The 17,726-nt window shown below is 34.9% G+C and overlaps 2 protein-coding genes across 3 annotated transcripts in view; both read left to right on the top strand.

Annotated features, from left to right (window-relative positions):
* The window catches only part of LOC119080007 (receptor-type tyrosine-protein phosphatase kappa), a 127,683-nt gene that overhangs the window by 37,247 nt on the left and 72,710 nt on the right, over positions 1 to 17,726 (top strand). The window contains exons 1-2 of one of the 2 annotated variants that reach the window (XM_037188181.1): positions 3,136 to 3,465; positions 13,216 to 13,343. In XM_037188181.1, coding sequence (XP_037044076.1) covers positions 3,392 to 3,465; positions 13,216 to 13,343 — 202 coding nt within the window. In that variant the 5' untranslated portion in view covers positions 3,136 to 3,391. Of the gene's footprint in view, positions 1 to 3,135; positions 3,466 to 13,215; positions 13,344 to 17,726 lie in introns of those variants that run through there. The other variant, XM_037188183.1, reaches the window with a different exon arrangement.
* On the top strand, positions 7,552 to 8,943 carry LOC119080066 (regucalcin-like). Its single transcript, XM_037188281.1, has 3 exons — positions 7,552 to 7,691; positions 7,771 to 8,510; positions 8,591 to 8,943. The coding sequence occupies exons 1-3, from the start codon at positions 7,647 to 7,649 to the stop codon at positions 8,850 to 8,852; spliced, it is 1,047 nt and encodes a 348-aa protein (XP_037044176.1). The 5' UTR covers positions 7,552 to 7,646; the 3' UTR covers positions 8,853 to 8,943.

Here is a 17,726-nt window from a genome sequence, read left to right as displayed (position 1 = left end):
AACTTAGATTTCGTCAGAAGAATTTACGAACGGAAAAATGTAAATTTATTTTTAGTCTGAGTATTGTTCTACATCTATAATTTCTCTTAGATCGTGTCTTTATTCAAAGAAATCGATGGTGTTGTACAGCGGCTAACTGTTAAAACCCAGCCACTATTGAGAATTTTAAATAAATCGAAACAATCCAATCCACAATACATTCCATAACTATTAGCAGTTGTCAAAAATACTATAGCTGCATATATTAGCGACTCTTTTTCAAATACCGAATAAAATTGCTTCAAGTCGTAACTTGACAGTTGTCATCTTAAAAGTTACGAATCGTATGGACATTCGCATTAAGGTGACAACTGGAATTCTTAAATTCACGAAAATCGGCGCCCAGAGTGCAGATTGTCGTATTTTCGTAACTTTAAAGAATTAGTAACTTGATAGTTCTTGTAGGATTTTATACACGGTTGTCAAGTTACGAATATTTATTCAGTCAGTCAAGGGACCTGACCCACCCATAAGGTGGGGCCTAGTAATTGTTGACAAATTTTTTTCCCTGATGCTTATTCGTGTTTCCAATATCGTCACTTCAAGTGCTGATAAAACTTCTTGTAAAAAATTTGCTAAATGTATGAAGCAGACGGTCCTTCTACAGATTTGAGTATTCAAAGACCATCGATTTGTTTGAATAGAAACACGATCTAAGAGAAATCATAGATGTAGAACAATACTCAGACTCAAAATAAATTTACATTTTTCCGTCCGCGAGTTCTTCCTACGAAATCTAAGTTTCCTACTATTAAAATGCTATCTGCCAAAAATGTAAGAAACTTAACATGCAAAAATCTGTAGCTGTGGAAAAAATCATTCAAATTTCAAATCTTTTAATGCGCCGGGTAATTAAACGCATCCTTTACTATCTGACAGATTGCAATTTTGAAATGTCTCGAAATACTAAAAACTGTGCATTTCATTTTTGAACAAACAGTATTACACGAAAGTCTCACCATTTTTTAAAGCATTTAATATTATCACTTGTAGAAACGACGCACTTCAAGCAAAAATGCTTCTAATGACAGCTGACAAATATTGTAATATTTTGTATGAAAATTCGTTCCAATTTTTTTTACAGTGCCAAAAATTGTTCCATACACTGTCGAGTTTCAGTACTCTATTCAGATTACCACACATGCTTGGAGTGCGTTGCTAAAGGCCAAAAAATCATATACACCCGAAAATTTTAGCTTAGAAACTTTTATTCCCTTTACTTACATACCACAGTTCCTCAATCCACAAAAAAGACTTCGTACATGTTACGCACATTCATACTGACAGGATGTTAAAGTTAAAGCAAGTTCAGATAAAAAAAACAGGTGAAAGCGGTGAAAGCACACTGTAGTCATCACAAGCACCTATAGCTTTCAACTCCAGCATGAGTCTTTCATAATATGAAACTGCGAAAAATTCAAAACAAATCATGTGTTCCAGTCTCATTATTCGTGAAGTACCTAGTGAGCTTCTGTTTTCGGGTAAAGCTCATTGTTTGAGTTCTTTGAATACTCTCACATAAACCGTACATCAGCCGAATGATGCAGATTATTATCGTACTACGATAAACAAAGCCGTGCTGCATTCGTTTAATGGAAATTAAATCCCGGTGGAATAAATATTCAGCCCTAGTGAACAGCGCCGCCTAGCTAATTTACGGTGAACGTAATAAGTATGTAAGTGTTGAATATGGGTTTCAATGAAAGTAGATAAGTAGGTATGGCCAGTCCATACAAGTCGGAGCACCTATAAGGCTACTTCGCGAGGGAATAAACGCACTCACTTGCTGTGGGGATAAACAAAAAACATAACCGCACATACGCAATTTTCCAAACAATAATGTTTTGTTTTTACGATATTATGTGCAGGAAATTCATTAGAAATGTAAATAAATAGTGAAAATTATGAAATACTGTGAAAATAAGCCTTGTCATCGAGATTTCAGCCGAAAAAAAAAGATTCATTTTTGGTTTGGAATGACAAACATCCGATACGAAATCGCCAACAAAAACAGAACATGACAAAGGTCACCGAAAACTTGACGACACGACTTATTTTTACAATATTTCATAATTTTCACTATTTATTTACATTTCTGATGAATTTCTTGCACAAAATATCGTAAGAACAAAACAATATTGTTCGGAAAATTCGGTATGTGCGGTTATGTTTTTTGTTTATCCCCACAGCAAGTGAGTGCGTTTATTCCCTCGCGAAGTAGCCTATTTGCATGGCGCCACCTCAAACGAACTCATTTCTAGTGGAAATTTGCACTAGAAATGAGTTCGTTTGAGGTGGCGCCATGCAAATCCGTATGTGCTCCGGCTAGAACAAATTTGAACGTTTGGCCATACCTATCAATTTATTTTCATTGATGGGTTTATCTTATTTCTAGTGAAGGCGTTTCATTCCAGTGGTGCTCTATTTCGATGCTTTGCCTCGAACATTCCAGCAAATTGAATCACTGGCTAGTGAGTACGGCTGTAAATGTAGTTAACGTCCTAGGTAAATCCGTCTACTTCAAGAAATCCGATGTTTTCTCATATGAAGCTTTACTTAATACTTAACTCAAACGCTTGAAAGAGAATTCATTAGTTTTTTTTTTCTGATGCTCTGAATTCGTTCTGCTTAGCAGAATCTGCCACATCTGCTAACCAAATTACCAACGAATTTCCATATGGTCTGAAAGACTATTGGAACTAAATTAATAACAAAAATTGCATGAAGATTATAATAATTGAAGCTGGACAAGCACATTTGTTTCCAGTTATCAGTGAGCAACCAAATTGGTTAAAATTTATTGCCAATTTTATTCAAGTAAACACAAAATTTCTATTAACTATTTTGCCTAAATACACCAAAATGCAATAAAGCCGAGCACATACATTATCATTCTCTGATAAATACAGAAACGAAGATAATTCCACAAAAATCAAGTGTAAAGGGAAACGGAATCGCAAAAAAAAGAGGAAAAGCGATAAAATGAATTTTTGTGTTTCAGAAAAATTCGTTGGATCAGACTTTCAGACAACTGAGGCAATTATCGTTTGACCTACATATTTATTATAATCAGAGATAATAGAATTTATTTTCATTTTGCAGAAAATAGCAGAAAATTACAAAGAAAGAAAAATAATTGAAAATTAGTGAAATATAAAATAGACAAAGGAAGTTTTTGTATAAATTGAATTTCAAGACAAAACCTTGTTAGAGTGTTTATATTACACCAACGTCTTGATCCATTGTGCGGTGTTAGATAGAAAATTTTCTACTTTGTTTATTTTATTAATCAAGTTAGCTGGTATACATAATAATAGTACGTGTTTGTAATATTGAAAAGTGTTTATAAAATATGTCCTCAAGAGTAACAACAACTGGAGCATCAAAGACAAGCCTGTCAAACAGTCAGAGAAGGCATCGTTCAAGGTATGTTATTGAGTACTAGTCCGTCTCCGTGATCCTGCCTAATCTTTACAGACGTCTATGACAAATGTTATCAAAAGAGGAAACGAAAAATAGGGACGATCTCTGCTTGTTAATCTGTAAGATGGTAATACTTTAGGTATTCTAACATTGTGCGAATATCCAAAGTAAAATAACTATTTGACTATTAATATTCACACAATGTGCCAATAGCCAAAGTATCACAAAGAAGTTATTTCCACAATGTGCGAATAGCCTCTTTTTCGCTATGAACACATTCTGAAAAGATAACATTTTCACTAGGCCAAACAAAACGCTTTAGGGAGCCCATAAACAATGGCTACTTTTTTCAGTGGTGCCAGCAGTTTGAAATCTTTGATAACTCGAAAACAACGCATATTTATGAAGTGAAATGTATGACCTACCCCCAAAAGACCCCTAATATAACACAGTTGACTTAATACAGCGTATATTTTTCGAGTTATTGATGATTTAAATGTACTGGCAGCACTGAAAAAAGCGGACATCATTTTATAGACAGTCCCTTATAGTGACATTCTCTGTCAAAGGCTACTAAATTCGTTTGTAAATCAGTTTGTGTAAAGATGAATTCTATAGGATTAAGCCAAACACAAATTGTATAAAGATGAATTCAGTAGAATCGAATAAAACGCCTTCCCTACAACATTTGTGAAAAGATGAATTTTGTAGAATCCAACCAAACACGTTATAAAATTTGTACAAGTATAACGTCCCTTGGACTGATGTTTCAGATAAATGGTTTTAAATAGATGATGTTTCAGAGTTACAAGAATTAATCTCTACTTTTTCAAACAATAATGATGTAAAGGATGTTGTGACAAACTTAATAGTAGCGGTATGCTTTCACATTTTCGGTTTAACCAACAGACGATTTACATGGTAGAATTATCAGAATCAGAATAGATTATTCGAATTTTCCGCAAAAATAAGTTAAAAAAACAACCGAAATTGTTTAGCTTTTCTTCATTTTTTGCTTTTTGTTAAAAGTTTCATGCAGATGCAGATTCATGAAAACTTTTTATTGATTTCTCTTTACACAAACCTATATTTGTTTACCGCAAAACTTTTGAGCATAAAAAGTTTACCACAAAAAACGAAAACTTTAGAAATATTTCATTTTGGTAGTTAAGAGGGATCGTCGTTAGATTCTTTTAGTGCGGCTAAGGATTTTCGAAATATACATTTAATGTTCGCCCTCAGTGGTTACGAAACTAATTAAGGAACCTCAACGGGAAACCCACCAGCCTTCCATCGAATTGTTGAAATATGAGTGCAATAGTCGGGACTTGTTAAAAACTGCTTATTTTCTAGTATGAGCCGTCATAAAATTTCCGAGAATAATGGTAAAATATACACGTAAAATGTGGTATTTGTTTGGTGGCTAGAATAATGTTGATGGCACAACAGCTCATTCACAAAGCGTAATAGCTCCCAAAGGGGCCGTGATGTTCTTTGTCTATGTTTATTTTTACCTTGCGTAGAAAGTATGTCGCGAGAAAGTGTATGGACAAAATATTAGATTTATTTTAGCTATGACTTTTGGAAGTACTATTCAAAGTTATAAACTAAGATTTTTCAATCTAGTAAAACGGCGAAATAATGATATATAAAAAATAGGGAGATTTCGATATTCACTCATAAGATGACCTAAAACTTGAAAATTATAAGCTGACTCACAACGTATGTGGGGAAGTTACTCTTAATTTCTAATTTTGTAATTTATTAATTATAAGTGAAAGTCTATGTGAAAGATTAGAAGCCGCTTCTTGGATGGTAGTACTGCTTGAAAACACTAGAGTGGGTAAACGTGCAAGTAAAATGTGGCCATACGGCCATTTCGTGAATTAAAGTACTTCAAATACAACTAGCGCCAATTGCGCCATATTTAGCTACACAAGTCCCGAGTTTTACAGCGACCATATCAACTCCATCAAAATGTACAGCAACATTCAAATATGGTAATGACTATTGAAAAATTTGTCCATCGACAAGATTCCGTTTCACACAGACCCCAAACTCTTTTTACGAATTTTTAATCATCTGCCTGTGGTCTGTTAAACTAATGATACTGTTACAAACAAATTCTCTGTTAAAACAAACTGGCAAAATTCGTCAGTCTTCCATTATCGTTTCATCTAGTTCGTCTAGGTTTTACATTTTTTCTTATTTAACAGACAGGTGTTCCATAATGCACCTCATATCTCTCTTGATATCAAACATGGTGAATTTGATATCAAACACAGAAGCTACATGACATGTGTGTTTGTCTAAATAAAATATAGATGCTTAATGGAATGGAATTCCTAACCGTACGTTTTTATTGACACAGATAATCCTCCCATCTTAAAAGTAGTAGATATATATCAACTGACAAATGATTTCAAATTTCGTAAAAATTTGAAATTAAAACATCAACGAGATCGTATCGTCAGCACATTTCCTTCAACTGTGACATTCAGTTGCAAAAGAAAATCGGAGAAAATACGACTGCTTAATAACACGCACACATACGCTTTGTTCTATAGATGCGTGAAGTGTGTGCTGCACCGCATGACTTAATTATAATGTATTTTCTAAAAACTAGCACAAAGCGGCAGAATTTCGGCCAATTTTACCGCAATTTCATTCTTGGTTGTGTTTTTTTAGTAATTATTTATAACCTTGAATTCAATGCAGTGTTTACATGATATACATTTTCCAATGATTCATGATTCCACTGAATTAGGTCAGTCCGTCTATACATGTTTTTTTTTCGGATGTTCGTCTCGAATGAGACGTTGGGATGTGTTATGTGTTTTGTATTAATACGATACTTCTGTCGACGATCCACGATTCGTTGTTCAATGAAATGAAATGGAATTTGTCTCGGATGAGTAGGTATTATACTTTCTGGATAATGGTCAATAATCAGTAACGTATTACGTACGACTTTAGCTATTCCATGGTTTCCGTGACTTTTATTTTGTTTTCTGTGCGATCCACAAAATTTTTGTTTGTTTTTTCTCCGAATATCGTCGAAAAATCGGTTAAATCTTGAAGACGAAAATGTGTCGGTTGAATGAATTTTGTGACATTTTGCTTGTAAGGATTTGACTTTTTTAGAGCAGTTTATTAATATGCCACTCCACATCCAATAAAAATGAAATTTTTGATAGAAATTTAAATCGCCCAATTTCACGACTAATACGCAGAAAGAACGTTTTATATGTAGAATTTACGGATAAGTAAACCATTGATCTTGTCTCGTTTTTGGATGAGTTATATCCGTAAGGTGCCTTAAAGCCTTAAAGGGTGTCACCTTCACCAATAAACGTTAATTGGGGTGAGGGGAACTTCTGGATTTTTTTTTCTTTATTTTCTAAATCTGCCTGAAATTCATCGATCGTCACCCCTCACCCCAATTAACTTTTATTGAAAAAAAAACCTATTAGCTTCTCTTTGAGTAGTTATCATCTTCTCCTGAACATTTGGGTTCATTTTCGTCACTTTTTATTGGACCTGTTTAAAGATCCACAAAGTTGTGAAGCTAATTTTTTGTGAGAGTTTTCGCGGCCAATAGTTCGAAACTCGTATTTTTCATAATTTTTGTAACCGCAAAGATCGGTGTGTAAATTAAGCAAAGTTTGCTAATTTATTCCAGTCAGATTAAGCATTTCAGCCTTTAATTAAATTTCCTATTTATAGTACGTTATGTCCGAGGTTCCAAATTTTTTATTTTGACGAGTGGAGACATTATATAAGTTCACGAGGCAAACTTGTGAAGAATACCAAGGTTTTTCAAATAAATATTAAAACGAAATTTTTTCAATTTTGTGCTGAAAAGTTAGACAAATTAGGACAAATTTTCAAAAGTAAGGACAGGTTGGACATTCCGGATAAATGGGAGATCTGCAAAAAAATTTGCGGAATATGTATGTGGAATTCACGTCTTTTTATTTAGCACTTACTAAGCACACCGTGAATCTATAATCGGTAATCTAAAAGCGATTAGCCGGGTATATGAGCGTCTGTTAGAGACTTGATAAGAGCTATTAAGATAGCAGAATAGGTACTGTAGTGCCTATGTCGGACACTCAGATAGAATTTTGTATTGGCATTTTCTAAAATATTGCACAAGTGATAACAACTCTAGTGTAAACGAAATGTGGAAATTTGGTCTGTATCTCAGTTTTCTGTTCAGTTTGTCTGTGAGTATACAATTTGTACCAGTTTCAATGCTCCAAGTGATTCAATGCCAGAATATAAATTCAAATTGACTTTTTTTAGTCTGCTGAACTAACCATCAGAGCGATATCTGACAAGCGATTGAGTTTCGGTTATATTCCACATTGGGATGCGTCCAAGCAAAGTCTCTATGTTACAAACGCTTTGATCAGTTTAATTCGCTATGATGCCGTCACGAAGCAACTGTATGAAGGCACATTCACTGATCCAAATTTCGAAATCGATTTTTTTCTACCCACAAACGACTGCCAAGATTGTTTTGTGGCGTCACATGGTCTCGATGTTTACATTGTTCACTGGGATGGATTCAATTCGAATGTAACGTTTGTTCGAAAAGTGACCGAGCTGCCAGGAATAGAAAACTTGACGTACGTCAATACGGCCAAAATGGATCCAAACAACCGACTTCTTGTCGCAACTTGGCGCTACGATCGCTGTAATCCCAACGGTGGTTCACCAGATGGGTCTGTTTATTTGGTTGAAGCTGATGGCCAGACGAAAGAGATAATCGGTGGAGCTCTATATCCCAGTGGCCTTGAATGGGATGTGAGCGCATCAAAGATGTACTACATTGACATTTGCCAATTGAATATCAAGTCATACGATTGGTCGATTGTTGATGGCACCGTACGAAATCCGAAAATTATATACGATTTTCGCGATGATTTCCCTATCGATCCACCAGTTTCATATTACTTGCCTGTTGGGTCGAACATTAACTTTGATGGAAATTTGATGGTTGCACTATTTAATACATCAACTATAGTCGAAATAAATCCCACGTAAGGTTCATTTTAGTTTCGTATTTTCATGCGATTAAGTTAAAAATTGAAATCGTGTATTTTGATATGATGTTTTTCAGTACTGGAAAGCTTGTGCGTACTATAGAAATGCCGGCTGAAACTGTTACCGGTGCTATATATGGCAGTAAAGATACTTTATTTGTGACAAGTTCAGTGCGAAAATCAAGTTTCGATGGCCAGAAGCATGCTAACTCTAACAATCCAGAGAGTGGAAAAATTTTCATTATCAATGGACTGAGTTCCGGTTCAGGAGCCTACTCTCACCCCAGTTTTTTTTGTTTTATAGTCATACTTTTCTGTAAACACAAAATGTTCACATAATATTGCGCATTAATCTAGACAAAGTGCGCATATTTTACGCAATAATATAAGATTATTATCAACATCTAAGGGAAAATAGAAACTCAACGTTCAAGCGACCTAGGGTGTGTATACATACACACACTTGTAATAGTAATACACAAGAACGTTAGGTGAGATTTTCTCTTCGAAGTCTCTATCCAAGTGAATCTAAAAAGAAAAGGGAAGTTTGTTCGAATGTTGCTTAATTTTTATCGAAATAACCAAAACAAACTGAGAAATTTCAAGGAAGAGTACAACTAAAGATTTTAGAGATTTTACCTTCCATGTGCAGCGAAAATTCACTTTCGCCTCACTTAGGATGTAAAATAGCTTAAATAATTGTGCGGAAATCGTTGTTTTGACACGTGTGATTGTCTGCTTCGGCTTCGGCTCAGCATACAAACTCCACACTATTCAAAATAACGATTTTCGCACAAGCATGGAATCTACTATTCAAAGGGGTGGTGAATGGTCACGCCAGAATGGGACATTTTCGGTTATACCTCACATTACGAGGTTTTTGAATCGCTCCGCTCGTAAGGAAAACTTGGGTCTAGTGCTGAAAAAATCAACATTACAATACTTGTAACACAACATACTATTACACACTTGTCACGAAGAAGTCGAGGCTTGCCGAGTTTGTACTCTATTTTATCACATAAGCGAAAACGAGACAACAACATAGACCTGAAGTGTAATTTTTGAATTATTCTTCTAGTTAAGTAATTTTGACATCCGAACATCGCGCGTATGTGATAAAATCCATTACAAAGCTCGGGATAAACATGAAAAGTATAGTAAGAAAAAAAAAACTCGTCTTGGAAAGCTTTAACTGATATTCAAGAAAGGTTGTTAGGTATCGCCTCGTCATACGACGATTATATTCTATTCTGTATTCAGTAAATATCATTCGCTGTTTTATCCCGAATCCTCTTCCGTTTTACTGTGAGGTGAGCTGAGTTCATCGCTTATTTTTGTCGTCGTTATCGATAGCATATGACCAAAGCTTTTAATAATAAAATTAACCAAACACCAAGACATTTTTCACCACCGTGCTGTCTTACTTCAATTTGAGATGAATAAAACCAGTAGGATACCATACCAGCTATTTTCTTGTGAATATAGCCAATTATCGCTGAGAGGTTGCGGTCCACAGAACCCTTAACCGCATTACTTCTTTCTACTAATATCATATGTATAAAGTGAATGGGAAATTGTATGCCACATACATTTCCGAGATGTGAGTGTTTCTCAACAGAAAAAGAGAGTAAAAAATAAGTTGAAAATGGAACTATAAACAGTGTGTATGCACTGCACGTATGTGGCTAACCAAAAGCCAGCGAAAGAAGAAAAAAAACCTGAATAAAATATACTTGCACATTACCATCGACTAATGATATGTAACTAAATTTGCATACAATTTCCTCTTGATGTTGGTTCCATATCATTTTGCACTCTATCTGCATAATTTTAGGTATTGCATTCTTACGCGTATGCACACAACGTTGTAATAAGAACAGTTTCGAATACAAATATCTAACATCGAAATGCATGATATTACATTTTCAAGTACCATACCACGGCACACAAAGCTAGTCAACGAATCTAATTTATGTTTGTTTTTATTCGCTTTTCGAATTGTGTGTATATATAGTTCTATGTGGTTGGTTATAAAAATGGTGATACATAATAAAATAGTATATTCATTGACCTAGTTTCACATCCATATTATACGCTGTTGTTGAATCCAAAGATTTCAAGATGAAATTTCCCCATTTTCTTTTTTTACAAATTTTTTTTTTTTGCTTTATTTATTTATGTATGATAACTGAAAAGCTTGATGTTGTATAATAATGGAAACATTTTTGCTGTTATTTTATGTATCACATCTTGTTGGTGCAGATTTTTTTGCATATAATACAAAAGTTTTCGTTTTGATTTTAAAATGCCATATAGTCGATGATAGTGTTGTCTGGAATGATGGTGCTGAAACTGAAATATATTTTGAAAAAAAAAGAAACTCACAGATGCATTTAAGAGAAGTATGGATGCGGTTACGGATTTAGAGTTTTTTTTTTTCTCCTGTGAACATTTTTCAGTGTTTACATCGTTAGAATAAATTTGAATTTTGAATCCGTTACAATGTGTGTCTTTTTATCATAGAAAACCAATTCAGGTGGGTTGAGCACTGTCAATAACAATCCATTTCAAGTGGTAGATTTTATTTAATATTTTTCAAAGATTTACCGAAATTATACGAGAAATTTACTGAATAAATTCCCAATGGCTGGACACTTTAGTCTCACATTTTTAAAATTTTTAAACATCGACTTTCATCTCATTTTGAATGATAACCGCAACGTAACTGATAACAGTCTTGTTAGTCGACAATTTCGAACAACAGTAACAGTCTCAATTTCCCAATGTGCTCTCTTCTTCTCTCATCTATTACAATTCATATATAGGACAAGGATGACAAGGATAATTAATCGGAAATAGTGGGAGCATGTTGGATTTGTTAGACTGTGGTTCGAATGGAAGGGCCTTTCCAAAACATTACATGCAGACCTCAATAGTTATTTACAAAATAATGGATAAAACATAGCTAACGCCGACCCGTACGAAACACCTATTCGTATCAAAAGCCTTTGCTGTGAAACTCTTCATTTCTTTTACTTCATTCTCTACTGAAAAGATATTCGCCCTTTAAAATCACTTTCATTATCTTTCTTTGCCTTGTTAGCGTATACAAATAAATTGCCGGAGGCAATATAGACAGCCCCGTACGAAGTCAACTTTCATAAATTCCTATTTAAACAGCTATATACCGCTATATTTACCTATATTTTCCTATAAATAAACATTTCACGGATGAATATGCTATTATATAGCTCTATATGCCTGTATATAGCTCAATATAGGTGAATATAGATATATATATAGATGTACATATATGGAATGCCTGAAACACCCCACACACATAACAAATTATTTCCATGTTAACAGAAACACTCTAAGTACCATTTTTCCCAAGATATATCACTTTTATTAAAATCCAATATGGCCACCGGCAGCCATTTTGTTAGGAGACCGGAAATTTTACCGACGCTTTACATTCGTTAATACCTTTCAAACAAAAAAAAATCATGAAATTCGGTCAAAATTTACTCGAGATATTGACAAAATACTCCACGTTCACTGTACGGCCGAGTAGCCAGATAAGAGCTCACTCCAAGAGACCTAGCTCACGCTCCGGAGAACATAATTTCAAAACCTTTTTTTCCCTGATTGGTACGGTCAATACCTATCTAATAAAGCTAAAACAGACGAAATATGTTCAAATGTGGCCGACCTACAAGCAAAAACTGCTTGCCGCCCTGTGCCTGTTTCACACCAAGGGGTCTAACTCACGAGTCGGTCATCCGATTTCCAAAAACTTTTTTTTGTCGATTGGTATTGTAAATACCGTTTATTTGACGTATCACTTACAAGTGTAACGTTTCAATGTCCGGAGATATCTTCGAAAAACCGTAAAGCACTTATTGGGCCACAGCTCGGGAGGGGTCGATCGGGAAAAAAAAGAATTTTCAAAATCGGATGCGTTTTACTAAAGTTATCGTGCAGACAGACAGACGGACAGACGGACATTTTTTTTTCACTGATTTGGCATCTCTAGACAACCACAATAATGTTTCCCCTTACTCAGGGAGTCCAATTCGACGTGTTACAAACGTATGCGTAAACCTATAAGACCCCAGTACTTCGTACGGGTCTAAAAATTGAAAAGTATACTGAGGAAAAAGATTTTGGCTCCAGGTAATCTACAATTGCTGCGGCAGCTGTATTTTTGTATGCGGTGCTACAGCTGTGGCAGCTATTGTAGATTACCTGGAGCCAAAATTACCAGCTACAGGTGAGATTTTCAACTCATTTTCCTCAGTGTAGAGTTTTCGTGTGAATTTTCTCGATCCGAGGCGAAACCGAGGTTAATAAACATACGAAAACGAGACTTTTCATTTTTATCCCGAGTTATATGTATTTTACATGTTTTTGAAAACTTGATCAATTTTCTTGTTTTCCGTAGGTCCCACTTTCGACTTTAGAGAAAACAAAAACATGTAAAAGCTTTTACTTTGAATTAAGATAATAAAACAAACATAAAGCATTCCTCGTTCTCAGTCTGGTGTCCTTTGTATTCCCCATGCAGCAGCAACTTCCAACTATACTAATAATACCGCGTAGATTGGGAATTCTCATAATCCACATCAATAAATTCCGTTATTAAATGGAACTGAAATAAGTAGTGCAAAAGAAATTTTACAATCTCATTATTCGTTTGCAGATCCACATCACGCTATGCAGACTTGGAAAAACCGAAAAAGAAGAAAACTCTCAGCGCAACGTCTAGTCTGGTATCCATACCGAATACAATTAAGCTGAGCATGCTCAACAGTGGACTGCTGTCGTTCGGTAAGAAACCTCTTTATATAAGAACATGAATAATATAGAAAATCGAGGCTAAATGTTTTCATACTTAATAAAACAAAAGCAATTTTCAAAAAAGAGAAAAGCCATGACGATAAAACTTGATAGCAAAATATTACATACTTTAATATAACATGGACGTTTCGCCATTTATGCATCATCATAATTTGTTTCTGAAAATTGTATTTTTCTCTCTCTATCTCTCTCTCGTCTCTTTCCCGTTTCATAAAAGATTAAGTGAAAATATGAAAGCATTAAACTCCAATGCTATATGTACAGTAAGGTGTCCTGAAATGCTGCTACACACATTTTATCATCATCATAATGGGTTACCATTCCTCCAATAACTTCAAGAATAACTCACAAACAGTGCACTGTAACACAATACTCTTTATACCTCTTCGACAATAATTGAACAATTTTCAAATCGACGTTCAATTTTCTTTTAAGTGGTATAGTTGAGTGAAATTCTAATGATTGTTAATGGGATTTGATTTAATAAATTTCACATCATTACGTTTTACGATCGAATTGACGACTGATGCAATGGTTGATAGTGATGTAATGGAAATTTGGAGCTATTAAAATTTTGGTTTTATTTTTTAGTACCAACAAGTCTGTTTAACGTACTCTGTTAGAATTAATATGCAGACAATTGAGTCTAGGTAGCAAGCAACATCAATCACTTGTAACGTTTCTATAATCCATTATCCTGCAAGCTACAGTGGAGCGTATTTTTCATTAGGTCATAAAGAGAAAAGACTCCCACTTTACCTTGCAAGAACAATTACTGAAGTTGTGACTTTTTGACGTGGCTTAACCCGAGGCTATACTCCACTAATTTGGACTTACTTAATCCAGGAAAATATGCAGAATGACTGTATATCATTCTTTAGGGTGGATCGAATTTACCAACTTGAAAATTCCCACCCATCTCCATTCGTAGCTTCTCGAGACCCGAGACTTATCTAACTGCATCATTACTTTTTTGAATCCGTATAGCCAGTTCAACGACATTTCGGGCTATTGTGAATTTGGACTTCTACTAGTCATGGACGAGAAATTCGCTTTTGTTCAAAACTTGTGAAATGCAAAATTTTAGGTGTCCGTTTGTCGGATGAGTAGTGATGCAGTTGGATTAGTCTCGGCAGGCAAAGAATGTGGATGGATGTGGATTTTTAAGAGGGTGAATTCGATCCATCCTAATTCTCATACCATTTTGGTTTGGGTGTTCGCCTACAGTTGAATCTGCGAAAATGTTCATCCCTTAATCAGTCAAAAGCAAACAATAATCAGTGTAACACTGCTCAATTTAAACCAAGTTTCGACAGATTCAATTAAAATAATTCGTTCATAACTAAATTGTAATAAATGATGCTAAATATAACGAGATTTACCTATTATATTACAACATATAGTCTTACATCATCCATCCGGATATACCACCCCCTTCAGAATTATGTTATTTAAAAATGAATAAAATTCATATTTGGTAAATTCACATGTTAAACGGTTCAAAGCGTTTTCAAAGGCATTTCTTGTGAAGTTCCCCCCTTTTTAATTTTCCATAGATGCTCGTTCTCTGTTACATTTTTAGTAGTCTTCATTAAAGATGTTTTAACATAATCTTTCAACAAGAAAAAAAAATGAATTGCCTCAGAAATTAAACGCTAACACTAATTCTGCATGTTATTCTAATCGCTCTTCCTTTCACACCACTCTTGTTAACGTACTTTGTAAACATTATTTTATTTACTGAAATTAATTTTAAATTTAAATTGAATTAATTCCGCTTTTTATACATAATTACATCAAGCAAAGTAAAGATAAACTAGAGATGAGTACGTTGGTCTAGGTCCATTTTCGAAAGTTCCACACTTTTTATGACTAATATCGACTAATATAAAGCCCGCCCAAATTTTCGTCAGCACTACAAAAATGCGACTGGTGTCTTTGCAGCTTTTCTTTGTTCATCTTCATTCAAATGTGATTTCTAACTATGGTCCTAAATAACTTTCATCTTAAAGGGGGAATTCTCAGTCGGAACTCCGCTGGAATCAACGCGGTTGAATTGAGAAACAACTCTAATTTGGATCGAATAAAAATCGGGCGACCCGCTTATCTCTAAAATGTATTATATAAACGTTCCGTATGTATTATGCAAAAGTATTTTCGTGTATACAAAACTGAACGTTTTTTAAGTGTAGTAACGGTGGAATGTTGTTATATAATTGCGGTATAAATGCGTACACATATACGTACTCTACTCAGCTAAATGTATATCTATACAACAAACATGAATCTTCAATTAATCCCTCTTGCTCATTTCTCTAACTGTTAGATTAGGTATATGCTAAGTAAACCACCTAGATAAATGAAAATCGACTCGTAAAATATACTCTACAAAATTACAAACAGTTAACGAAAGAAGTTAAACTAATTACCTATCCTAAATAATTAAATTATTCATAATTCTATATTGGAGTTTGTTGCGTACGGAGGGCTTTCTTCGTTCAATTATGTTGCTGCATTAGTATTTGTTTTTAGATTAAAAGTTACTGTATATAATACGGAAAAAAGGAAGAATATCCCCATGCGTTTTCGAATGGGGTCTATTCGAGAATGTTACCGTAAGCTATAACTGTATATATTCGGTCCCATTACACGTCGTTCTATGTTGCTTTCCAACGAAATATCCCAAAATCAAATCGGATATTAAAAACCGAATACATTCAAGTATTAATTTAATTTTGTCAAACGCTCTTCTATCGAATAATCAATTTCGGCTTTGTTGCTGTGCACGCACATAAAAATGTACGTGTGTACAGTAAATATACCACCTCATCCTTCTCGTCATTCATTTGTGTTTGTATAAAAGGAAGAAAAGTATGAAGCATAAGATAGCAAAAGTTTTCGATTGAATTTTAACCCTAAATTTCTTCTTTTTTTTTCCTTTTTCCAAAGAAGCTTTTATGCTAATGGCTTAGTCCTTCTATGTGTATAATAATAATATATACATAAACATAAATGAAACACGCACACAATGGTATCGCTGTCGATAACAGATGACTAGCCGTTAAATAAACAATGAAGGACATTGAGTATGGCGTATGTAGCCTAATGGAACGATTAACTTGGGACAACACTAAACGCACGATGCATTTGGGTGTTTTTTTGTGTGATATGGAGTAAATTTCCCTCTGATTATCCTCATAACGTTCTGTCTTATGAGTTGTATACAACTCAATCAAAGTACTGTTTTTAGCCCCGTACGAAGTACTGGGGGCTTATAAGATTAATATGCCGTTTGTAACACGTCGAATTGGAAGCAGACAGTAAGGGCAAAGCATTTGGCTATGTTCATAGATGACGAATCAGCAATAAAAAAAATGTCCGTCCGTCCGTCCGTCCATCCGTCCGTCCGTCCGTCCGTCCGTCCGTGACCCCTCTAGCTTGAGTAAATCACAACCTTTTTTCAAAATTCTTTTTTTCCCCGACTGGTATCGACAAAAGTAAGGTCAAGTTCGAAAATGGGCATGGTAGGGTCGGCCCCTCCAGAGCTAGGGCCCTATAGGTGTTTTTCAGTCTTTGGACGATATCTACCGAAATACGTACGCAATAGCTGCTTGTGATATATCAAATGAAAGGTATTGACGAGTAGAACAAAGTTGCTGAACATTGTTTTTGGGTAAGATGCAACGTGGGCTTGTTGGGAGGGCTCAAAGGTTGTTACTCGGCCCTAAGTGTTTTTTGCACATAAATCGAGTAAATCTCATCCGATTTTGCTAGTTTTTGTTTCATTTGAGAGGTAATTGAACACCCAATGGAAAGTTGGCAAAAAATTTTGGGTTTCTAAAATAATGTCGTAAATTGTTGGTTTTATTTGAAAGGTACTTCGTACGGGCTTTCGTAATTGCGCTATGCGCAATTTAAAAAATGAACAGTTTCAGTAAATTTGACAATGCCCAACTTGACTTGCATTTTGGTAACAGACGCATTAGAGGGTTGTAGACGTATTAGGGTTCCGGGCTTATTAGGGCTACGGACGTATTATGGTTGCGGACGAAATAGGATTACGGGTTGTACGGGGCTAAGTCGCAGCAAACGCTCCGACTGTTCTGATGCCTTGTTTGACACGAACGTACTTAGAACGATCAATAAAACAAATACGTCTGTTGTCAACGCACTTCAAGCATGAACAAATTTCACTGTAAAAAAATTCGGACCATTTTTATCATGCAAAGTAGTACTCTATTTGGCAGCTGTCCTTAATATCAGTTTTGCTTGAAGTGTGTTGTTGTTGTTCTATTTTCTAGTGTTTATCCGGCACAATCTTTTACTTCATTTGGTTTAACATTGATTTTGCTT

The sequence above is a fragment of the Bradysia coprophila genome, unplaced genomic scaffold (genome assembly GCF_014529535.1).
Source record: "Bradysia coprophila strain Holo2 unplaced genomic scaffold, BU_Bcop_v1 contig_350, whole genome shotgun sequence".
Taxonomy (NCBI): Eukaryota; Metazoa; Arthropoda; class Insecta; order Diptera; family Sciaridae; genus Bradysia; species Bradysia coprophila.
This window is presented reverse-complemented; position numbering and strand designations above follow the sequence as displayed.